The sequence below is a fragment of the Leuresthes tenuis genome, unplaced genomic scaffold (genome assembly GCF_036924035.1).
Source record: "Leuresthes tenuis unplaced genomic scaffold, fLeuTen1.0.hap1 SCAF_2, whole genome shotgun sequence".
NCBI classification, from domain to species: domain Eukaryota; kingdom Metazoa; phylum Chordata; class Actinopteri; order Atheriniformes; family Atherinopsidae; genus Leuresthes; species Leuresthes tenuis.
In genome coordinates, this window is record NW_027325356.1 from 15,496,293 (window position 1) to 15,523,020 (window position 26,728).

At 39.6% G+C, this 26,728-nt stretch overlaps 1 protein-coding gene across 3 annotated transcripts in view; it reads left to right on the forward strand.

Moving 5' to 3' along the window:
- The window catches only part of esrrga (estrogen-related receptor gamma a), a 71,949-nt gene that overhangs the window by 32,523 nt on the left and 12,698 nt on the right, over positions 1–26,728 (forward strand). For all 3 annotated transcript variants that reach the window (XM_072380328.1, XM_072380326.1, XM_072380327.1), the window contains exons 5-6: positions 7,560–7,670; positions 9,960–10,142. In XM_072380328.1, the coding sequence (XP_072236429.1) occupies positions 7,560–7,670; positions 9,960–10,142 (294 nt within the window). The remainder of the gene's footprint in view (positions 1–7,559; positions 7,671–9,959; positions 10,143–26,728) is intronic.

Consider the following 26,728-nt stretch of genomic DNA (forward strand, 5'->3'; position numbering starts at 1 on the left):
CCTCAGTATGTCCTTTTAAGAAAATCCTTGTGGTACATCTTGTCCATTTTTTTTGTTGACTGATAATGAGGAATATCTTTGTGAAGACCGATAGATCAATATTGATCTATAATAGTCTACATACTATAGACTACATCAAACTACCAATCCATGATACACTAATTTAGGAACATCCCTCATTGCATTTCAAGCTGCTCTTCTGGGTGTGAGCATTGTTGTTGCAAAACTACATAGATGATAATGGTAAGTGGCGAGATCAGTTAGCGTCAGTACTAACTGTGGTTGTCCGGGGCTAGCTCACAGGAGAAAGGTGAGCATAAAGTGGTTAGAGTGGAGTGGGGAGGAGGACATGTAGTGTGTGAGTGTGTGTGTGTGTGTGTGTGTGTGTATGCATTCTGTAGTTTACCCCTTAGGGCGAGATCTGCCTCAAATTAGCTTTGTCGCCCTGGGAGACACAGAGGGTGAGATGAAGAGCAAGTGAGGCAGCAAGGAAGTGTGTTTGTGTGCGATGCAGAGAGTGGAGAATGAGAGGCCAGAGGGTCAGTAAACCAACTCAGAGCAGAGCTATTTCTTTACATGTTCTCTGAAAAACACAGTTGATCATGTGAATGTACTCACACACAACTCTGTCTGTGTGGATTGTTGGATTTTTTCACACTCCTCTGTGAGGAGAGGAGAGGAGAGGAGAGGAGAGGAGAGGAGAGGAGAGGAGAGGAGAGGAGAGGAGAGGAGAGGAGAGGAGAGGAGAGGAGAGGAGAGGAGAGGAGAGGAGAGGAGAGGAGAGGAGAGGAGAGGAGTAAATGAAGAAGCAGTGGATAAACTGAAGGAAGGAACAAACATGGGGCACCCACCCACCAATATGTGGCAGCTGATTTCTGGAGCAAGGCAATTAAAATACCTGATTATATTATGAGAACTACCCCTCTGGCAATAGCTGTCTGTCCATTTTTAATGAGGTCATAATGATGCGTCAGCTGAAGTCCAAAAGGTCATGGGGGCGGGACTTAAATTTGCCAAGAGAGGGGAGGGGGATGAGAGGCCAAGGATATAATTCCAGGTAAGAGGATTACGTGGAAAAAAACAAAAATGGAGAGGTTTGACAGATTTTTAGTAAACAGCAACATTGTGGTCACAATTATCTCCTACTCTGTACAAACGGTAAAACATGACAGAGACGATACATTCAGGATCAGCTGTAATGTGTGAATTAACTGGAATATAATACAAAACACAGATCAGACAAGTGAACATGAAAGATTTTGGCAGAGTCAAACAATCCAGGAGCCAGCAGTATTCAGTACATATGCTCAAACTAACACATTTGCTCCATACAGCAGTGGCTTTGGTGAGGGCAGTTCTGATCAATCACAGACAAACAGACAGAATGTGTTAAATCCAAACCCTGAATCTCAATAAAGTCATAAACAGCCAGCTGGATTCAGATGGTACGCTTCTAGAGGGACAAGTCTTCAGACTGCAAATATAAACCTTGGCACGTTGCCTCCCACACACACGTATGCACACACACACATTAACACCTCATGCCAGCTTTGGCCATGCTCCCCATGGCCTCTAAGACCTAATGAGTGAGATCGGGTGGAAGGCCCCAGTCTGTGTTAGTATTGCTTTGTGTGTGTATTTGGTCTGTGTATACAGCTGGTAGTGTGCATCATGGCTCTCCTCATAGCTCAGCGAACTTGACTGCTGGTATCCAGTCTCATTGCTTCGCACATGCAGTCATACATACTACAGTCAAGACGACTGGCAGATGCAAATGTTCCCCTGCAACACACATGAAAACTGTTTGACTAAAAAAGATTTGAATGATGAGGAATAAGTGGTTTGGAGGTGTATTAGATAGATAAGAGGAGAATGTGTGAAGAGGTAAAAGAAAAAAGTGAAAATAGAGGAGAAAACGGTGGGTGATGGAGAGAGAGAGAGAGAGAGTGGGGGGGGTAGAGGGGAAACAATGGAGGAGAGCGCCAGACAACTGGTGGCGTCTGGTGTTCCCCCCATGGGAGACTTGTAGCTAAATCTGGCCCTGTAGCGTCTGTCCTGTGTGAGTGTGTGACTGGCATCTGGTTGCATCCCTGCTAGAAAGTAGCGATAATGGAAATGGAGTGATGCGAGATCGGCCTAAGTGGTCCGTTCTCTTTCACAAACACTTTCTTTCTGTCTGAGGAGAGGAGAGGAGAGAGGAGAGGAGAGGGACTGCATACAGACGCATTCAACAGCAATTAAGAGGAATGAGTGTGATGGATTGTGGTTGTGTGTTTGATTATCTATATTAAAATTGACATTTACTTAGAAGAATACAAAACAACATTAACTGTGAAGCTTTTATTAAATGAACGTAATTATGAGAACACTTTTCTCTAATATTTTAAAAGAACAGCACAGTAGTTTAATTTAATCATCAGTTTGTTATGTGTCCCTTAAAATCAAGCAAAAAAAAAGACACACTCTATCCAAACACACAGTCACAAATTCATACACCAGTGACAACCACCTGCCCACTGCCTCGGGCAGTGCTGTTCAGATCTGTTCTGGTCTAAACAAACGTCACTGCATGACACTACATACACTCTTCTCCTGAATTCCCTTCCTTTCCTTTTGAAATCCCTTCTGATGCTCTCATTATTTTTCCTCTCTTTACCTTTGGCCTTTGATTTCATTACATCCTGAACCAACAAGTGTAATAAACTAATTTCTAGCTTTTTGCCATAAATGATAATGACGTGTTGAGTTTTTTGTTGTCTTTACTTTAATCTTTCTCCATATCGCACTAACCTCTTTTAATATCTGTGAGACATACATGAACACCGTAACTATGAGCCCTGCCCGCTTAACTCTTTTGTTATAAAGTTTAGGCTAAATCAAGTCTTAATCTAAGCATTTTTTTTTACATTCAAAGAGTTTGTCCTCAAAAAGCAATATGTGTCCAATGTTAATGTGTCAATAGGTTTATGTCCTGAAACATGAATAACACAATCATTACACACAGACACACACACAGCAGATTTAAACAAGTCTGTTGTCTTGTGCAATCTACTCACCCATCAGTTCATAAATCCACACAGGAAAACCTTAATGTTATAACATCAACACTAAAACTGGTTTAAGGTTTCAGACTTAAGCCCTGTTAAAGCTCTAAAAATTACCCTCTCTCTTAATCCCTGTTTTCCTCTTTCACTCTTAATGGGTCCTTTCCTATTGTACTTTTTTGTCAACCATGTGCCTCTTTGCTTTGATCAACCAAAATCCATATAATTTATCCTTCCATCTCCTCCTCTCTGCACTCCACCACACAACTCTCACTCTTTTTCACTCCCTCATTCTCTTATCATTTCATTGACTATCTGAAATCAATCCTTGTTGTGATTTCCTTCCATCCTTTTCTCTCTTTTCCTCTCCCTCTGTCTTTCTCCTGAATGCATGCTCAGGTGTCAAAGGCATTTCACTTGCAATCCTTCAACCATTCAAGAATGCGCACGCACACATATGCTGACAAAGAGTGACACAAGCGCAGCGTAAAAATCTATCCTGATGCGATCAGTTCAGATCGCGCTATTGACAGACAGCAATATTCCCACGATAGAAGTGATTCACCTTCATCACTGTCACAGAGCCTCCGTGCGCATATATGTGTGTGCGCATGAATGCATGACTGTTTGTACAACACAGGTAGTACAATATGATTGAAAGAAAAGCTAAAAAAGGAATGTTTTATTAGTTATGTGGATGTGAAGAAAAAGAATGCAGTGCAGTTAGGTATATTCCAGTTTTTGCCAGATGTGTTTTTTGTTGTAGACTGAGATGTGCAGTTAGCTGACAGTGACCTTCTTACACAGATTCCTTTATTTCCCTCTATTTTTGCCCATCTCACTTTCTTTTGTTAACTCTTAGTCTTTCTTTCATCATTCCTTTTCCCTCTTATTTCATTTTTCCACATTCTCCTCTCCTTGTTTATCAGGCCGTCCATAATTCAGTTCTGTCATTCTCCTCTCATTTCACAGTTTGTGATTTACTTCTCTTTGCCTTTTTTATTTTTTCTTCTCTTTCTTTCTCTATAATCTTTTCTTAATACTTTCCTCAATCATTTTTATCTAAATTTCATCTATTTTCTGGTGCCTTCTTTCCATTTATACTCAATCCTTGTTCAGTCGTTCCTTCAATGCTTTTTTTTTACACTTGACATATTTTATTTCTTCTGAACCTGTAATTTACTTCTGTATTGCACTTTTCCTCTTTTCTCTTTTCCTTTTTCCTCTCATCTCCTCTCCTCGTTCCTCTCCTTCTCTTCACTCTTGCCAATTCTTTATGGTTTGAAGGCTCATTTGTTAAGAGGAGGTAGCGTACTCTCACTCTTCAACTAGCTTCCTCCTGTCTCTTTTTTGTGGGCTTTGGAGATATAATTTTCAATTTTTAATTTGATTCATTTAGATTTGATCATTAATCAGTGCTGAGAGAGAGTTAATTTGGTGGAAAATAGATGAGGTAGTTAGAGAGGGCTCTTTATGAAGTGGGTCTTTTAGGTGTATGGGAAAGATAGTGAAGAATGGAGAGCCTCTAGGTAAGAATTTATGTAATGAAAAGCCTAAACGTAAAGTGTGTGTTCTTATTTTGGTTTTCATGCTGACAATCTGACTCTTTAAGATGACTTTTTTAGTAGATGGGAGTAAGTACTATTATTTAAAATCTCCTTGTTTGAAATATGGCACAAAGGCTGTGTGATTTGTGGCACGGCTCAAAGAGATCGTTTGTTTTCAACATTTTAAACAAGGCTAAAAAATCTGGGAATCTGGGAACTTCAGCTCCTGGAGACATTTACCCAATAAAAAGACAACGAAAGAAAGAAAGAAAGAAAGAAAGAAAGAAAGAAAGAAAGAAAGAAAGAAAGAAAGAAAGAAAGAAAGAAAGAAAGAAAGAAAGAAAGAAAGAAAGAAAGAAAGAAAGAAAGAAAGAAAGAAAGAAAGAAAGAAAGAAAGAAAGAAAGAAAGAAAGAAAGAAAGAAAGAAAGAAAGAAAGAAAGAAAGAAAGAAAGAAAGAAAATCTTCACAACAAGAGGCAACTGAATTATAGAAATTTTGTGAAACATTAACTTTTTTTTTGATCTGGTAACTGCTCTTGACAAGGAAGGTTTGAACTATACACAAACAGCTTTAGTTGCCAATACCTGCATCGCTGCAGTTTAATTGCTCCTATAAGTATGATGACAGTCACTTCAGTTGTATTTGATTTACATATCAGGCTGCGTCCTTAATTTAGTAGTCAGGCTGATGGCGCTGCTGCTGTATATTATGGTGCCTTGCATGTTTTCTGCATTGAAGAGTATTTTTCTTCACGTCATAGTAGGCTTGCAACTGGACTGGTCGAGATGCAGGTTTGCACGATATACAGTACATACACAAATTATGCGACTGAGAAAATAAGGCAAACCCCACAGATTCTTTCAAATCACATTTGAACTATTTCTCACTGGATTTGGTTTCACTTGTTGTTGTTTTTTTAATTTTTTTTATTGCAGTGTTACCAACCACAGGAACATAACCTCTGAACTTCACATTCATGGTGAAATTCTTTCATTCAGTTTTTTTATTTCCTCATCACCCTTTATCAGTTTTCTGTTTCTTTGTTTCTACTTTTGGTCTTTTTTGGTCATTTGTTTCTGGCCAACCACTGACCCAGCAACTGTCTGAGCAAGCTGCTTGTCAGAGCTTACACAAACACAACATGTGAGGGTTAGAAAAACATAGATGCTCTGTGAGTGTTTATGTGATAGAAAAAGCAAAGAATAAGCGTGTGAATGGGTTTGTACCTCCTGGTGTTAAGAGTCTCTTGACCGTTTGTTGACACTGGCCCCCTACTGTACCTGGACTGTCAGTCCTTCTGTTCCCTCAGCTCTTTCTCAGCCACGTTCACACACAAATATACAGATGTGTGTCACGTTAGGTTCATAGGGTTGACTGAGACTCAGCTTTGTAGAGTTTTCCATATTTCCATTCCGTTACATTTACAACAGGCAATATAAGATGTTTTTTTTTTTTTATTTAAGAGACCACCAAAAGAACATACTTTGAAAAAATTAATAAATAGAACAAGGAAACATGCCGACTTTCAAGTACTTACAAACACAGTCCGATGCACATACATCTTTGCTGACATTTTTCTATTTGCTGCCAATACAAGTCTTTGTGTCAAATCTCTTAGGTGCGTTGTTTTGAATGTTGTCAGCACATTTTTCACGGGATTTAAATGTCTGTGTGAGCAAATCTCTCTCTTGCTTACACAGTCTTATTGCTCTCCTTTTCATCTCTGTGTCTGTAGATTTAAAACAAACCCTCACTGTTTCATTGTTCATTGAAATATCAAGTACTGCACAGGTGCACTATTAATATTGGTTTTAATAGAATTTCATATTAAGGTTTTTAAACATTTTAGATCATATTTAAACTAGATTTATTTTCAGAGATGTACTGATGTCAACAGCATTTTTAAAAAAAATTATACATATACGTATATATAAATCATTTATTGAAACATTAATATTTCTCACTTTCTTTAATGTCTGTATGTTTTGATGACATGTTTTGGTACAAAAATCTGATGTTTACTTCTCTTTTCTCGTGTTTCTAATGAGCAGACTTATGCTGCTTCAGCCAGAAGCGTAAAACTAACTGCTTGCTGAGCACCAGTTCTAATTTTTTTGTGGAAAAGATGAGCTTTATTGCATCTAGCAGGTTATTTAATAACCTGTATTTTACATTACTTAGTTATAATATTGTACAACTAAATACTAAGACTGCACCACGCCATGAAACTTTAGCTTATTTGTTTTGCAAAAAGTCAAATTTTAGTCTAAAGGTGTAAGAAAGACACATTTTGGTCCTCATACTGTATAAACTCTGTATCTCCTCCACAGGCTTTTCATTTCATTGGTCAGTTGTGAAAACCAAAATATCTGACTTATTTTCTAAACATTTTGGACCAATTTTCCTTTCCTTTCCTTTACAGTCTTTTCCACTCTTCTCCTTTTCCAGGTTACATGACACCTTTGTCTTCCTTATCCACCTTTAAGTGGTAACCAAGGTAACATCCAATCCCCTGAGAGATTGGTCTAATTCAATTAGGAATCCTTTGTGTCAATTAATTAACGAGACAGAGAAGGAGACAGCAATAGGGAGATCAAGATTGGGCAGGAGACAGTATAGTTAGAAAGCCAGAGAAACAAAGTGAAAAACAAGCATCTTACTCAAATGCTGACTCTGTAAATCCGTGTTTTAGTAGAATAAAAAGACAAATGAGTTCAGTAAGTATAACAGTTACATAAAAGTGAATAAATGAGCACATTAACAAACAAATATGCTCATAAAGGCCTAGTTCTCATTTGTCATGTTCCTTCATTTCATTCTTCCCATCTTTCCTGCTCCCTCTCTTAATTTCTGATCTATCTTTCTTTCATAGTTGCACATTTCATTTTTTTCTCCTTTAATAGTCTCTCCTTGTTTCTTTGCCGTGCATACTGATACATGCTTTTTTTTCTCTTTCCCATCCCACAGGAGTGCGCCTGGACAGGGTTCGTGGTGGAAGACAGAAATATAAACGCCGGATAGATGCAGACAACAGCCCGTACCTGAACCCACAGCTGGCTTTGCCTCCTAAGAAGCCATGTAAGAAAGCACACACACATCTATACAAAATCTGATGGTTGTATGTGAAATAGTACTTTTTCTTTGAAAGGTTGGTCCTAAGGGTCGGGAATGGTTCATTGTAAATACTAGTTTGCAAATTGATGTGCAAACACACCTGACATTGTGAATATCAAAGCTCAAACACTGTAAAGCACCCAATGATAATCGTACATAGAATATTTAAATTCCCCCCATTATATTGTCTAGACGATGTGTAGAATTTTCATCAGTTTCCACCTTAATAGAGACAGTTGGATAGTAAAAACGTTTCAACAGACACATAAACTCACAGACATAGATAGATGCTGGTGGGAAGCCCATCTGTTTGGGAGCATGTTTATCTTCCTGTTTCTACAACTGCCAGGTTGAGATCATAATGTTTTATGTGTGTAATATTTCTCCATAGAGGTATTCATTTAGCTCTGGCTGGATCGGTTGCTACTTTTAAAGAATAAAACCATTGCAAAATGCATGATGACTAAAAAATTAACAAGAGCAAGCGTAAGTTAGAGGATCAGGGTCACAGATAGAGAAGGGGCAAGACTAAACCTAAGTGAGAGCATTTCTCAGAGAGAGACAGAGGAAAGGGGGGTGGGGGACAGCCACATCCCTAATCCAGATTAAATCCAATCTGGCTCCACATCAACCTAGAGTTAGCTCTCTAGCTAACCGTCTGTTTGCACATATAACACACACACACATGCTGTCCAGATTGAGCAGTATTTAGCGGCTTGGTCCCCAAAGCCCATTTTGCTTAAAGCTGGAGCATATTTTCCTCTAGGCCAATATGTTGAATGGCTGCACAACAGCTTACTGGGACTTTTGCACTACTAATCATTGAAATGATGGGATAAGGTGAACAAGTGTGCACAGTGCACTGGCAAGATATTCTGTGGATCAGTTACCCTTAACCATTTCAACCCTGTAATTGTTATCATAAAATGCTTTTGTTGTTTTTTGGAAAAGATGACAAAACCAGATGTTTATTCATCCTGTATTTCCTATGTTTTCCTTTTAGATACCTCTGATCTTAAGTCTGCCCAAAAGAACAAACCTACATTTCTTCCTCTCACACAATCAATACACACAGAAAATCTTTCGGTCTCTCTGTCTCTCTCAGACACACTCACACAGCCTATCTATCTGAAGCCCAATCCCTGGCCTTGGCGTCCCCATTGATTGTGTGAAACAGAACAATAGCCCAGGGTTTGGAAATGGGCTTCCATTGATTCTAATTAGGGAAACATTAAATAAGATTTACCCACAGAGTGCCGTGTGACTTGGATTGGTGGGGCTCAAATGACCCTGGAGCTGGAAGATCTGTGTGTGTGACTACATATGTGCACACCCACATACATATATATATATATATATATATATATATATATAAGTGTGTGTGGGTGTATGGGTGTGTGTGTACACAGCTCATCCCCACAACTCTGTTTAACTCTCTCTTGCTTGTTTATCTCTATCTAGCTGTCACTCTCTGGACTCTTACTGTCTGTCTTTTGCAATCTGTCCAGAACTCTATTTCTACCTGTCTGTCTACATCTGTCTGTCTTCTCCCCCCTTTTTTTTATTGCTAATCTCTCTTTCTCAATCTTTTACTCTGCTCTTGCTCCTCTATCCTTCATCAACATTCCCATGCTTGATTAGTCTGTGGATTAATTTGGAAGCAGGATATCAGTCTGTTACTAATGGGCCATAGAGGTCTCATCACCACATGTCACTATTACCAGCTGAGCTGTTTAGCGCTCAGTGTTTATCTTTCCCTTCCGTCTGTATCAGGGAAGCCTCTTAGGCTGTGATACAAAAGACAGCATTTTCGGCTACTTGGATCACTGGTAATCGCCTTTAATCGCACCTGGGAGCTTCTCCCATTTAGAAACCTTTCAATAAGTGTTTTGCTCTTTTGTCATATGCATTTTCAAGTTTGGTCTGAACAAATAATAACTGTATACCTATTTTAAGAAAGGGTGTGTGTTTTTTTATGCACTTTGCTGCTTCAGTTTCAGAGGAGACATTACATTTCAAGACTTTTCTAAAGTGCAACACATGTTGAATATCTTTGAATTGTGGGATTTCTTTTTTTGTTGTTACTGTTAATGCCAAATCATTGTTATGCCATATGAGTGTTATTGAGGACTTTGTATGTGATTTTTCACATATTTGTACCAGATTGGTGCGGTACAGCTTGTAGCCCATCAAGGTAAAAATTCACCATCTCTCTGTCTCTGTGTCTTTCTCCTTGTCTGGTGGTCATGTCAGTTGCCTTTGGCTGCCTTGCAGATAACAAAATCGTCTCTCACCTGCTGGTGGCCGAGCCAGAGAAGATTTATGCCATGCCTGATCCAACTGTACCAGACAGTGACATCAAGGCCTTGACTACGCTGTGTGACCTAGCAGATAGAGAGCTGGTGGTCAACATTGGTTGGGCCAAGCACATTCCAGGTAGGGAAAAACCGCCGGAACCCTCAGCTGTTCAGCATGCAACTGTTATATTTCTGTTATTAACATAAACACACACAGAGATACACAAACACAGCCGTAATGATTTGGGGCAAAGATGTGACTTTTAAATCAAGTATTTGCACTTAGGATATGAATTACTGAGTTCTCGAGTTGAACTCGAGATAGAATATGTTGAATCTGAGATATCACTTACTAGTAAAACCCACAGCTGATTCAGAAATCCTTACTCCCTCTTGTGAAAGGCAGACCACGCTAAGTAGTTTGCAAAGGAGACACCTGGACAACACTACGTGTGGTAAACTTTCATTTGCGCAAGCTTAATGGGTGGCTACAGCTTAAAGGCCGATTTAATGAAATAATGTTCTAGACCGCATTGGTCAGGACAGTTTGTTTTTGATTGCTGCGAGGATAAATATCATATGCATTTGCATAAAGTAGTCATATTTCTCTGCTCCTATGTTGATAGGAGTATTAAAAAATATCCCTTTTAAGGTACGTTTAAAAAGTGTGATTATTTTATTAATTATGAGTTAACTATGGACATACTCACGATTAACTTTGATGAAATATTTCAATTAATTGACAACCCTGTATATATAACGCCAAGGAATGAGAAGAAATAAAGGAAAATCGAGCTGAAAACTGTAAGCTGGTTTTAGACTTAGTGAGGGAGCCTGCTGTGACAGCGAAGGAGGGAATAGGAGCAACTCAGATTAACACACAGATTAGCAGAAAGCTTAGTCCCATTGTCAAATGAAAATATGATTTAGAATAGAATAGAATAGAACTGAATTGAATTGAATTGCTATTGCCACTCTTTAGGCAGAAAAGAACTGGAGATTTTGGAGGGGGAAACATCAGTTTAGAGGCATACATAGCTTTTAGTCATTCTGCATATATCTTAACTGGTGGTGTCGGATAACAAGATCTATGAATGATACGTATATGATAACAGTTGGAAGGAGAAAACAACACAAGAGCGAGGAATACACAAAGCCTCTAGTAAGTGTATTGATCTGCGTGCAACATTCATATTGATCCATATCCTAAGAATAACATTGAGAATGTATTTTTCTCCTTTTAAAACAAAATATAACATCAATCTTATGTCATCCTATCTATACTTACCTCTTATTTAATCCTCCTGTGACCCTTTCCTTCCCTCTTTGCTCCCTTTCTCACCTCTGAGCCTCCCCACTGTACAATTTGCTTACATACACAGAAATCATTCAGTCACACAACTACACACCTGCATGTCAAATATAAGTGAAAATTTTCTTTTGCAGTCATGGTCTGTTGTTTCCCTTTGCTAACAATCTTTTACAAATGGACCAAGTTAACCAACTTATCTGCTGGGCATAGAGTGTGTGTGAGTGTGTGTTCGTATGTGTGCTCAGTATGTGTGTAGCTTTCTGTAAAAAGGGAGCGAAGCGCAACGATTGCTTGGAGGAGGAGAGAAGATGGCATGATTAGATGAATGAGGAAGGCAATCCACTGCTCAGAGAAAGATAGAACTCTTCATCTTACAGTGTGTGTGTGTGTGTGTGACTGTGTTTCTGTGTGTGATGTGATGTGAACACCTTATGAAATCCTCACTGTTTACAGCACTAAACACTGATCTTATACTCACTCACACTAGACACACACACACGTACATGTCCTCACACAAAGTGATCTACCGTTCACTCACAGTGGAAGGGATTGTCAGAAAGAAATACGCCTCCTCAACGTTCTTTATCAGCTTCTGACACACGCGCACACCTTGAACAGGGGAGGCTAGAACTGTTAACCTGTTTGCAGCCATCTTGTTTCACATCTTGTTGTGTGTGAGTGCATGTGAGAGATGACTGTGTGCAGAGTGTGCACACATGCACAAGTCTTTGCTCGACATGGTACAGTAATTTTTTTAATCAAATTGATGGAGAGAGACAGAGAGACAAAAGAGAAAAAAGACAGGGGTAGAGAGAGGGGAGGTGAAGCCAATTTATGTTTCATGATATGGCTGCGCAGTGCTGCACACACACACACATACACACACAAGCAGATTCGCTAAACACACACACAAAGGCTGCTAACAGTGGTAACAACGTGTCAAGACGAGCGCCAGGCAGCTAATTTGAAGTCATTAGATGTCTGCCGTACTGGCAACAATTTGTTACGCTCTCTCACGCACAAACACACACAAAAAAAACGCATCACATACACACACTGAGTTAAGAGCCGTCTGTGGATAGCGAGGAGCCTAAATTGTAAACTAATTTAAACATCACTCAGCGTTAGAGAGGCTGCCTGCAAGACAGGCCCCCGGATAACAAGGCTTGGGTACGTGTGTTTCTGTGTGTGTGTGTGTTGCTCGTCATGTTTGACACACAGAGCCACCCAACCTAAAAGACTTTTGACAACACACATGCACACACACACACACACACACATATATATATATATATATCTGTGATTGGTTCTTTTATTCTAAGACTTATACATGTGTGCATGTTCATTTCCAGACTGATATGGCCTTATGCAAACATTTGATATGTCATTAGGGGAGGAAAATGAGGTTCCAGGGATAGTGTGCCTCTCTTGTTATCCCACAACGATTCGTGCACGTGTACTTCACACACACACATGGCTGTAAAAGAAATCTGCACAAATGCATAAACATGGATGAGAAAAAAGAAGCCTTTTGCTGATTCAAATTGTGAGAGAAACTCACACATACACACCTGTTCACACACAGTGCACAGTATATGAGCAGTAGGCCGTCACACTCTGGAAACTGTGGTTATGTGGAACTATCAGAAGTTATTATTCAGGGGGCATGAAAGGCCTTACTGTCCAATAATATGGATTAGTAAAGAGAAGATCTCATTTTAATAGCTCTCAAAGAGACAACTCCAGATGCATATTAGGCTGCATGTCATGGTGAGGTGTGTGTGAGTGTGTGTGAGGAGTGAAGAGCAGTCAGGTGAGAAGAGGAGGAGAACAGCAAATATTTGAACAGAGGAGAATGAGAGAGTGAATTAAAAAAAGAAAGGCCATTCATACCGAGCCATTTATCTGTCAGTAGAATTAGTCTTTTCATCCTCTCTTTCTCTCTCCCCCCATAATAACTAAATGACGACCAGGCAGTCATACTAGCAGCTCTTATCTAGACTTGCGGACACAAAAGAGAAAGACAGACAGGCGAGCACTTGACTTGACGGAGGAGCAGGGAAAGAATAAATCAACGAATCAACGAATAAGAGCAAGAACCTATAACACAGTCTATTTTACCAGAACCAGAGGCCTTGCCATTAGTGCTTTTTCTTTACAACCCCCTCCCATTTTCTTTCTTATTCAAGAAAGAAATTGCTCTTGGGCCACTTCCCCTCCACTATTCTCTTGCTTCCCTATCTCCTCTTACTTGCTCTTTCTTTTCTTGCAGTCTTTCTCCCTGGATGTCCCTCTTTCCCCTTTCAATTTTGACACTCAGGATAAGCAGTCTATGTGTCGGCAGAAACGCAGCATGATTGAGCTGTAAAAATGGGGGATGGGAGTCAGAAGGGTGTTGCCGTTGGTCCATTCACTTAATCGGTCTCTTGTGGAGATATGGGAGAAGAGGTGTGGGTGGTGATGGGATAACCGGCGTAGAAGGAACCTCACATCTGTGATGTACTTGAACTCTGTGATTATAATAGCACTCTCCATATTTGTGTTAGTAGTACAACCACATCAGGGATTATAATATAAATCTCAAACTTAAAAACTTGAAATGGTGCTAGATATAAGTATTATATTTAAGGTGCAATACTTACACAATGTGATTTATATTGATTAAACGAGGAAGATACAAGTGACTGGCTTACCAACCAAGTCACACTTACCAACCCAGAACTAAAAAAATACCTTTTCCACAAACCATGGATACATACAATGTCAATGTTTCTGAACACAAGGTGTGACGTACCCACCGAGGTTACACACACAAAGGCTGCTAACAGTGGTAAGTTTTTTGGTAATACACACACCAATTTATCACCAACATACACAACGCTGACAGATTAGAGTAGTAGTGTGAGAGTAGGTTGTGGGACCAATGTCCAATTTGAGAACATTCTTTTTACAGTTTTATTGAAAATTGTATATCCAGGGCCAAAAGAATTCATGTCGTAGTTAACACTTCTTTTTGTCTTTTAATGGTGATGCAAAATATTTTCCTTTTTTGTATCACTACTATCGCAGTATGTCAGGTTGAATGTCGGGAAAATTACAGCAAGAGCAACAAAGTTCGAGTGGAAAGAGGAATTGGAGGTGAATCAAAGGCAAAGTGGTCACATACATTACCTCATTATAATCGGGATGCTCCCAGAGACCCTTTAACACAAAACTGTTTTGGCCCAATGGTAAATATCCCTCCCATGTAACCTCCTTCTTTTCATCTCTTTCTACCCTGTCTTTCCCTTCTTTCCTTGCTCTTTCTGACCTCCCAGTCTTACTCTCCATAGTATCCTTAACGTCTTCATTCCTGTTATCCTCATATCACAACCTCTGTCCCCTCCCACGCTCGTCTTTTCTCATCCTCACAGCCAACCATCATTCATTTCTCCCTGGCAATCTGTCTCTCTGTGTCTCTGTAGAAACAAGAACCAGGGTTTGTTGGGTTAAAGTTCAGATGTAGAATTTGAAAGCAGTATCAATCAAATCACTTAATAAATAAACTTCTGACCAAAAATAATACAAAACATGCTAGCGAGGCATCCAGTAAGCAGTGTCTTCCTGAACTTTCTCTTTGTTGTTGTTCTGCTATGTTCGCTCTCTTTTGGACGTGTTCCAAAAGATTTTCAGTTTGAAATTTAGCCAAGCAGTCAAGCGAGCTAACCATTCACACTGCCAGTCAGGCTGTTAGTTAGCCAGCCAGTCAGTCAAGTAACTACATAGTCGGTCAATCACCCAGGAAGGCAGCCAGCAGTCAGCAAATATTGATTAACAGAAGTGTCCTGCTCCTTTTAACAAATCAAATGTTGAGTCTCAGCAGCCAAGGATAACCTCCACAAACACACTCACACAAAGAAATACACACATTCTTGACTTTGAAAGTGTAGCTCACTAAATTAACACTGACATACGGTTTAATGCAATGAGGTCCAAGAAATGTAGAACAGCACTGCATGGTCTTTTTGGTGTGGGTGAAAGTGTGTGTGTATGATCAGCATTGAGAGAATGCTAAACCCCTGATTGGTAATGATGTCACACCGCAGCCCTCCTTAAGTCTGGTGATGTCATCAATCAGCAAAGAGGTTGCTGGGTAGAAAGTGGTAAATCAGGAGGAATACAACGCACACAAACACCTTTTTTCTTCCAGTTGGTAAATCAGTGATTTTCATTGTCATAAAATCTATAATCATTTTTGTTATTAGTTATTGTAATTATTATTGCACCGTCGCCTCACAGAAAGAAGGTTCCTGATTCGAATCCCGACTGGGGCCTTTCTTTGTGGAGTTTGCATGTTCTCCCCGTGTATGAGTGGGTTCTCTCTAGGAATTTCAGCTTCCTCCCACTACCCACTCAAAAATATTCATGTCAGGTTAATTGATGACTCTAAAGTAAGTGTTAGCATGAATGCTTGTCTCTGTGTGGCCCCGTGATAAACTGGCGACCTCTCCAGGGTGTACCCTGCCTCTCGCCCAATGACAGCTGGGATAGCACCCTCCCCTGCCACCCCAGCTTGACATGGATGCCTATTTACATGGAAGTGTTCATACAAACACACAAACAGATTTCTTGCATCAACTTTCATACCCAGGTTACAATATTCCTTTTGAAGTCTAAAAATGTCATGGCACTGTGAAGTTTTTCAGAAAAAAAGTTTAAAAGATAAAACAGTTTTTAGCGGTGCAATAGTTTAACTTGCTTGAATGGAACCATTGATGTTACTGACTCTGCCTTTTCCATATTGTCATAATGTCTGACTCAATTTGACTTTATTGGAATCTGATTCGGATTTGGAAGCAGAATCAGATTTAGTTAATGGCCTTGGTCAGTTGTGTTGTACGTATCTCGCCAAAATGAATCTTCAGGCATGTGCTTCAAGTCTCTGTTGATTTTCTCTCAGCTCTTTTCAGCGTGCTTGATTACCATTTCTGCTCATCCCTGAGCTACATAATACAATTAGAGGCTGAGGTCTTGGTTTCACATGTGTATGTTTGCTTATGTGTGAGTGAGTATGTTTGTCTGTTTCATTGTCCAAATTCATGCAAAAGAGATCTTATTTTCCTTTGCGTCGCCACCATGATTTCCTCTTGCAGCCCATACAAACAAACACATCCCTGTTTGCAGATGAAAACAAATATTGATGAAAACAAATTAGAAAAAGAATATTTGATATCTGAGCTTAATGTTTGGATGAAGTTGGGCTTGATTTATTGGATTAAGCCTGTGGAAGGCAGAATCTTGTCATCAGTATAAGAAAAATAGAGCTGGAGCATTTTTCTTCCTTCCCTGCTTGATTCATTGCTTTCTTTTATTCCGCTTTTTGTTCCTTTTTGTGTGTAATTTAGAATTTTGGAATTTGAATCTTAAAATTGTGCAGCGCTGCTGTTCGTTTTGTCAACTTCATGTTGATATTGTTCCCATACCAAACAGTAAGTACACACAGTTTCAGTTTTAAAAACACCCAACCAAACATACATTCACACAAACACTGATAATACCTCTATCAGGTCCCATCTTACTGATAACACACATTTTGATGCTAAGTTATTTGGATAGTACTAGTAGCCTAAAATTATTTAAAACAAAACTATTACATTTATTTGAAAAAAAAACATTAATGAAAATCAGAGCCTCTCCCTTAAAATGGTTTTAATCTCTTTGATTCTAATTTCTTAAATAAAACGAGTCCTAAAAAGTTTCTTGGTTCATTTATATATTTCCCTTCTAGTAAAAGTGACAAAAATACAAAAAAAAACAACACAAATATTGAGATGCTTTGAGATTTGTGCTCAGCACCCCATTGATGTTTTTCTTATTAGTTTGATTACATTTGCAAATCAAATCCATTTGTCTGTCAGCCTTTGAGACACTGATTAATCTGCATCAATAATATCTGTTAAACACACTCACAACACGAGAAATTAAGCTGCAAACATATGCATCCAACTCTCATATCATACACACATCCATGGACACACATAAGTACACTTAAAAAAAAAACATACAAAGCAGCAGTAATATACTGCAAATGTGCACACACACAGATGTGCACAGTTTTATAATATGAGAAATCAGACGAGCAGTAACAAATAAATCAGCACACCATCTGAGCCCATCATCATCTAAGTCATTACTAGCAAACAGTCAGCTTTTACTACTTTCAATTTGCTGTGTGTGTGTGTGAGCGTTTGTGTGTGTGTGGGTGTGTGGTTGTCTTCAAGAGAGAGATGATATGATGTGATATGATATGCTGGCAGGGCATAAAGATAGATGATCATAATTACACACAGGCCAAACTCCATTTCAAATCATCATCATCCTATTCTATCTGTTGGAGTGCGCACACACACACACACATTCACCATCCAAAAGCACATACAGAGATTCATCCTCCTCCACACAGACATATCACACACCTATGCTTACCGCAAATCTAGTGGAAGGAGGGACGGACATGTCATGGTTTCACATTATTTCTGTCGGTTCATGCAAAGTTCACAGACAGGGATGAAATAGTTATTCTTTCCCTGCCCACTCCTCTCTGTCCTTCTGTTTATGTATCTACGTTTTCCTCATGGTATTCCTTACTCCCCTACATTTTGCTCCTTCTCTTTCTTCTCCTTTTTTCTGATGCTCTTCCTCTTTTCTCCACCTCTGCCTCTCTCTCCTCACTCTTGCTCTCCATCCATCGTTCTTAAATAACAGATTAGAGGATTCATCCTTTCCATCAGAAAATAAGCAGGTGGGAAATAGGATTGGAGTATGCCTGTCACAAGCTGGGAACAAATTATAGCCAGTATATATAACACATACAGAAGCGAAAAAAGGTTCAGGAATGCCCCTTTATCAGTAGGTTCTTATGTATATTAACTCTTTAAAAAGGAAACAAGCTTTTCTTATGGGCTTCTTGAAAATGCACATAAAAAACACATACATGGAAACATAAATGAAAAATGCTCCATAAGTCAAATTTTGGTAGAATAATACAATGCTTAATGTTCAGTGAAATCTCATATTGAGATATGTATTTCCTCCCAGAGAAAATCCATAACAGGATGGTGTATGATAAAAAATTCACTGTCACTCCTTAAGACGATAGACATTCTTTGCAACGTACATTTTGTCATATACTTTGATATTTCTATACGATTTAGTCCTCTTTCAAAAAAGTTATCAAGGTCCAGTTAAATGTATCTCGTGTTTCTCTTGTTTGTGGGCCACCTTAATTCTTAAACACTTGTTTTCATAATGCATTTGCCAATGAGTTTGCCACGTTCCACCTGTTATGTGGTAAAAGACTATGTCCTGTGGTCTCTGTGCTTCACAGTGCATCCAAACATACACACACACACACACACACACACAGAGCTGTGATGATATGTGTATTATTGTGTCTGTTTAATCTTGATGGGATGTTTCATCTGCAGGCTGCTATCACAGCTGGCTGCCTTATTGCCTGGGTCAGGCTGATGGGCTTGTGTGCAAATTCGTATTTGTTTGTGTGTGTGCGCAGCTTTGTTTCACTGTCAGTCTGAATACACATCTCAGCGTTGGTGTACTTTTGGAGAAAAGGCACATTTGTCTCACATTTGTCTCATATATCTAACTATTGTATTGCAATATGTACATATTCGGGAGAGTGTGCGTGTGTGTATGTGTGTGTGTGTATGTATGCATGCTGTCCATCAAGCCACACACGAAGCCGAACCAAACCATTGGCTTGGTAGCTGATGATGACATATGAGTTCCTGGCCTTAGTAATGGCTGTTAAATCTCATAATTACACGCTTCTTTATTGCAATGCATAATGACCCTGCAGCACTATTGGACAATTAATTAAGATTTTCAGCCCAGGCTTTTTCAGACCCAGATGAGGAGGTGGAATGAGGTCTAATGTTCATGTCTTCAAGCTACGACATTAAGACATTGTGCTGCAGGAGAGAAGGCTCTGCGTGCATTAGTTTTCATCTTTGTCTTTCTTTCTTTCTGTTTTGCATCTCTCATTCTCCATGTTCTTTCTTTCTATATCAATCGAATGGTTGAGCCCTTCCGATTGCTGCCTGTCCTCAATGGTGATATTGGAGACCATATCTCTAATCTGTGAATGGCAAATTAATTCCTGTGGAGTTTCTCAGGCCCTCTCTCCACGGAAGCTACCGGGGATTAGGCAGATAGAATCAACACAGCTTCATAATCTCATATACAGACACCAGGCCTGGACAGGGAGCATTGGGCTTTGTTTTAAAGCCATATTCAGCATGATTCTATTGATATACTAATTTTGTCTCGCAGAACTTCTTCTGAAGTACTTTTCTTTTTTTTTTTGTCTTGAATAAATAGGAACCAAAGACTATTTTAGGTCTACATCATTGAAACCAAAAATGTTCCCTGCCCAATAGTGTAAAAACAAGGATGACCGGTTTGTTGTTGCTTCAACTAAGGATTTAGTGTTTTCATGGGAATAAAAGGTTATCGTTTGAAAAGGAGAGAGAGATCATCAGACAGCTACAACTCAGTTAATTGGACAAACTGACAAAATTAATTCATCACTGGATAGATAGATAGATAGATAGATAGATAGATAGATAGATAGATAGATAGATAGATAGATAGATTTTGATTGAGATTTGCATCCTTTGTATTAATTTCATGATACTATAAAATAACTATAAAAATAATAACCTTCCTTTCAGTTTTATTACTTTTTTTCCTTTTTCTCATCATTAGTGTTGGTCTTCAGCGTCACGTTTCTGTGTGTGCGTGTGTCTGTGCAATAGGGACAAACAGGAGGAGTTGGGGTGCAAGCTTCTCAGCTGTTTGTATACACTGTTAATTCCCCAGACAGATTTTTGCACACAGACACATGCTCACACAATCACATAGCGGTCAGTTCTGCCTGCATCAGCATTATATAGATGGAGGGAAGGGCAAGTTGCAAAGGTGGAGGATGAGAGGAAGATTGATGGGCTGAGTGAAAGAAAAAGTGGAAAAAGAGCATAAGAAGTATAATGTTGAAAAATACAATGAGGACTTCTATATTGTGTTTTATGTGTTTTAACACTGAGAAATTCTTAAGCAAAGCTGAAGGTTATCACTTAAGCTGTAATTTTGACTCTATGTGGAGTCAAGAAGACTTGGTCTCAATGGAGCTTGCAGTTCACAGGCCCGTACAGCCCGCCCACACACACTCACACACATGTATCCACACACTTCTTGATTCTGCCCTGGTGGAGCTGGAAGTGGGTAATTAAAATGTAAATATTGATATTTTATTATTTGAAATAGCTCCACTGCAGTGCTCTTAATGTCACTCCATCTGTCGTCTCCACGGAGACGTGGGGTTGCCCTCGACGACCAGCTGCCCCCACTAAAGCAACCCTGCCACCGTAACAGCTATAGCACTCGACAACCAGCTCTGTGTTGCTGCGATTTCATTTCGGGTCTAATTAAGTGTTAAATATTAGCACCCGCAACCACAGAGACAGCGCACCACACACACACCCACAGAATCCACTCCAGAATACATCTCCTCTCCTCTGTCTCTGTCTTTCACTCACAGAGCACTCATCTCCACTACAGCAATGGGAAGATTTTAAGTGTTAATCTTGCAGTGCTGCTGATGGTGTCTAATGTATGCAATTAACAGTCAGCCAGAGCTGAGGGTTTGGTAATTAGCTGGCTGTTCACACTGATTAGAGGCTACCGCAACCCTATGACTGCTCGGCTTTCCCCCAGGCCGCACAGAGTAAAGGGGGGTGTGGTGGAAAGAGAGGGCAAAGGGGGATGGGGGAAAGAAAGAGAAAAAAGATTATTTAGCCAACAATTTGAAGACAGGGTGAAGGTAAAGGCGTATAATTGTGTATGTAATATGTCTAATATATCATAAAAGTTATGTATGAAATGGATTTATGGTTTTGTACAAACATGTGTCCCTCCTTTGTTGACTACAGTTCAAATTCAAATACAGTGCGTTCAACAGTGTAGGCAATTTTCTTTGTTTTTTGTTTTTTTAGAAGTATTAAGAATGGAAAAAAAAAACTGAACAATACAAAAACACTATAGTATAAACAATCTCCTTATTCATATTTCAGACATTTAAATATTGAACACATAATGTCTCCTACTTCACAGTAATGTCCATTCTTAATATATGTGCTCTAGAGGATTCCTTATGTCACATATCTGGCCAGGACTTGCCTGTGATCTTGTTTTGATGTTATGAAATCCTACTTGTATGGCCATATCTTCATCTGAAATGAGATTTGATTATAGATTACGTCAGAGGCACTTTCAGCAGATAAGCCTTCTAGATGAGATCGGCCTTCTAATGTCATATATCACTTGGCATAGTGAAGTTCACGCATCCAACACACATAACAATAAGCATAACACATTTTTAAGTGGTGGAATACTCTTGTTCATGGTTGTCTGCTGCTAGTTTAAATGCAACAGTGGTTATGCTATCAACTTAAAAAAATGGTGGTAAGTGTTAGCTATACACCAAGACTCCTGTTTAGAGGTTATTTTATTTTTGATGGCTCATCTCCAGTTGCACAGAGATATGTGTCTGCACAGCATGCAGAGTGAATAATTTGGGGTATTCAGCAGACACACACAGATATGCATGCAGACATTCCAATATTTAGTGCGCTGAGATCTATGTAGAGATCAAGTTAATTCAACCCTGGAGAAGCTGACATAAACAGAGCAATAAAAGACAAAACCACGGCAGGACAAAGGTAAAGGACCAACAACGGCACCTACAAAACCAAGAGCGGCCCATACCCGAGATTGCTCCACGTAGTCCTGAGCCCACCCCAAGTGGAAGCCAAATGCTATAACATACAGATGAATGTCTCCGTAGCTCTGTTGCACAGAGGTTGGAGAACTATGTAAAAATCCTGAGTCTCATGATCGGACACAAGCTATAGACAAACAAAAGCTACAATGCAACATGTTGTAGAGCACTTCAAACAAAAAATGCAAACCTCAATTTTTTTTCAAAAGATATCAAACTGTGATTTGGAGATGCATATAGATTACATCCTGTTGAGTTTCAAATGTTAACTTTGACATGCTTCTTACATGTTCTTATCTTAAAATTTTGCCGTTACAACTTGTTACAACTGGTATCTGCTGTGTAATTCTCCAGATACATTGCACATTATGTGGTACCTACTACCCCCTCCACAATGTGGTATAGTCAAAGTGTCCACATATATGTATGTGTGTGTGAGTGTGTGGCCCATGTTCGTGTGTCTTTAAGCTCTTCTAAATTAACTGGTTCTCTGGGTAGATTTGTTTCCATCTCGTTGCGCATCTCTGTGTAATTGGGTCAGTTGGTGGATGTGTGTGTGTGTGTGTGTGAGAGAAAGTCAGCATTTGCCAGTTTGCTTTTTGTGTGAATATATCTTGTGTGTGTTATTTCAGCCAGGCCAAAGCCATCACAGGGGGTCCGTGTTCATTTTGGCCGGCGTCTGGCCGTATGGTACAGAACAGTTTGAGATTTGCACACACTTCTCATGCACAAACACACACACGTAAAGCACCACAAGGGAGCACTTGCGTTGCACAGCATGCAACAGTGTGCACACTTTCTGCACACACACAGAAAGTGGACTGAGAGAGAGTAGTGGAGCTACATACAGTAACAAAGGTACCATACATAGCAAATACACACGTGCATACACGTAGACGAGCAATGTGCTGGTAACTGTTGGAAACTTCACGTGTCCTCATGCAATCTCTATCTCAGTGGGCCAGTAGACTTAAATCTGTCCCCTGCAGAACACAGTACGTGCACATGCTGAACACAGACAATCCACTGTTCTCCTCTGATGAACAATCAGAGTTAACATCACAGATCTCATTTCCTCCCTTAAGATTCCTCTAACGAAAGGGAATTGCTACTCTTTTTTAAAAGTTGCGGTAGTTGAATAGTGTTAGATTTTGTGGAATGATTGAAAAAATTCACACATTTCTTTTTTACCTGGGCTTCAATTTGTCTCAAAGAAATGTAACAAATGTTTACTTGTTTGTGAGTTATGACCTTTATTCTTAATGCCCATCTACACATCTCAGTCCCTGAATTTACTTAGTTTGAATATGATTTCTGCTATATTAGATAATTTTTCTGTCACAATGCTAGAGGCGTCCAGCACTCTTAACACATAACTAGTTCAGTGTTGATATTGTTGATAAGTGCATGAATTGCTGCTGTCACATTGTTTAGACAGACTGAGAAGTTTCACGTTGAATATGTCCTGTGGCCATGACCAAGTCAGACAGAGAAGAGAGTGAAGGTGCTCAAAGGGTTCAAGACCTTCAATAACCTACAAGTAATCAGATTTGTAATTTCATGGTTTGCAGTAGGAAGGCCAGTGTAATATGACTAAAAATTTGCTCTGATTCTCTTCCAAGTTGTAATACTTTTTGTGAATATTCTAATTTTGTTTCGAGAATAAGTAAATCATCTACCATCGATGCCATTGAATACATTAATGAAATGCACAGGCAACCACCCATTTCCATCCTCTAACCAAAATATTTGTGGATCATTTTCATCCAGTAAAGTTTTAAAGGTTCAAATATCAATGGTTCGCATGACAAAAAGACTGCCTCTGTAATGTTGGCCTATTTTGTCAGAACTGCTGTCCCACCCTGGGACTAAGTTGGTAGTTGGCAAATTCAGATCAGATGTAGCTCAGCTCCACTAATCTGACCTGCTTCTATGCTTCCAGCACACACCTTTTCACAGATTGTTTAATTTCGTATATTTTTATGCAGCTGCTACTCATTGTAGAAAATATAAAGAAGTCTGAAATACCACCATGAAATCTGGCACAACTCCTTTGTTTAAGTTGAGTTACTCACTGAAGTCTAGTCATGTGTTAATAACTGGGACCAGATCACCATCGCAACCAGTTTTCACACCTGTCACATAAATTCACAAACACGCACATATACACACAGAACAGCCTTCATTGATGCAACAGTTATTGCACCTCCTAAGCCACTATCATACAACCATGCAAAGAATCGCATGCATATACAGATACCTTCACAGACTCACATGCACACAGGTACTCATAAGCATCACAGTCACTTCTCGCTGGTTCCCATTTGCCCTGTGACCACACAAAAACAAATATCAGGCTCCTGGATATGTGTTCGTGTGCATCTGTGGAGCAACTGGAGCGTGAGAGAGGGCTATCCTGTAGGTGTGTGTGTGTCTGTGCCAGACTGTTGTGCGGTCTCGGGTGTAAACGTGCAGTCAGGACTCATTTGGCAGACAAACAGGCCGCAGGGTGGCTGGGGAATCGACGTGAGTTTGTGTGTGTATGTGTGTTTGTTTTCATGTGGGTATCTGATAGAGAAAAGGGAAAAGAAAAGAGAAAGCGAGCACAAAAGCAAGCAGCAGAGGTTAAGTTTGCATGACTGCACCATAGCCTCTTTCTGTCAGACAATGTATGGCACATGCACACAGGCATCCCTACATACACACGCACACACCCACACGGCCTCTCTGTGTATCTTTATGGAAGTTGTAGAGCGTCTTGCTGTTTTGGCAAACTCAAGCGCAGACATGCATATTCGTAAATATCCAGCCAAACCGTTTCTCTAACTTGATTCTGTCCCAAATATGACGTTGCCACTTGTGTTTGCTGAAATCCAAACTAATATACGCCTAAAACCTGCTCTTTCAAAAGCCGTCACCCTTAATCCAATGATTATGTCTTTAAAGTTCTCATTCGTGTTTTTAAGCGAATGTTTTAGATTAACTTTAGTCACACATAACTGCACATCCAGCTGAGGAAACACAACTCCACAGCAAGCAGCGCACGCCAGCATTATAACATCCTCACAAACATACCCTTACTTCCTCACACAGTATGAGATGCCTTATCAACAATAGGCAGAAAGGAAATGTAATTAGAGCCAAATAAGGAACCTTCTTTTGTCAAGTGAAATCACAGGTTTGAAAGAAAGGTCTCCACCCCTCCCACCTTCACCACCACCTCTCATTCTAACACCTCTTACTTTCTTCTCTCCTCCGTCTCACTCGCTCTCATACTCTCTCTCCATCAATACCTCTCTCTCTCTCCATCATCAGCACTAAATTCCCATTGATGTTTCTTTTCTTCTGTTGTATCGATCGGTTCATGAGAAGGAGGGGAGGACGGGAGGAAGGGAAGAAGGGGGAGATGGCGTTATCTGTTAATTAATTTGTCCTGAAGCCGACCGCCTATTAATCAGACAGATAAGAGGCATTGGATGGCTGAACGGCGCAGACAGGCTGGTTCGGGTGGGAGAGGTACACATACACAGACACACAAACAGACTTATGGAAACATATGTATGGGAATTTATGCATACAGGCAAAGTACAAAAATTGATGAAATAGCATGCCAGCACTCTGACAACACAGTAATTTTATTAGACTCAAATGCAAAATGTGAACAGAAATACCTAGAATTGTTGCATCAACCATACACACACACACACACAAGCACACACGCACAGAGACCTCATTCTGATAAAATCACTGATGTGCCTCAATAAGAAAACCTGCACTTTCAGCTCAATGAATTAATTACGAGTGTTTTAATTATTGGTGTTTCCTCTGTGTGTGTGTAATGTGCAATTAGGAGGGAGGTGTCAATGTCTGTATGACCGATTCCTTTTATTAATAAACAACTTGTCATGCAGACACTTTTTTGATGATGTTTACAATATTTGTACTTTCCGTGTAATTATTTTTTTTTCAGTTGATTCTGATTCTCATTAGCAGGGAAATCACATGCTGCAGTTTTCTTCAAAACCTATTTTGTATCTGATATATGCACGAGGTGTTGTCTTGTGTCTTACAGTGAGGCACTGGCCAAAACAAAGTTTAACATCATAGTCAGGTGCTGCCTTATTGATGAGCGACACATTGGTGATGCAGTACTTCTGCATTACTTCTGTTTCGACTCCCATTTGAGTTTTTCACTTGGTTTCAGCTTTGAGAAACATAACTGTCCCTTGTGAGTCCTTAATAGCCACTGCTTTTTCTTGTTTTGTTTTCAGTTGCTTTCTGGTTTGCTCTAGAAACCAAAGGTTATTCAGTTTTGACACTAAAAACTAGTTCAGTGTCGGTAAGAAAACTTGTTGGGTACTGGCACAAAATGAAATGAAAGAGGAAAAATGTCTTAGTTTGGCAATAAAGAGTACATGTTGAATTATAGTGGGTACGAGATGATGCTTGTATGCAGATGTATGTGTGTATATGCCCACTTCTTGAGCAGTGTGTGCCCCTATTAGCTCAACATCAAATTCCACCAGAGGGGTGTGTGCAAAATGATTAAACCCTCAATTCTGCTCCCAATGGTTGA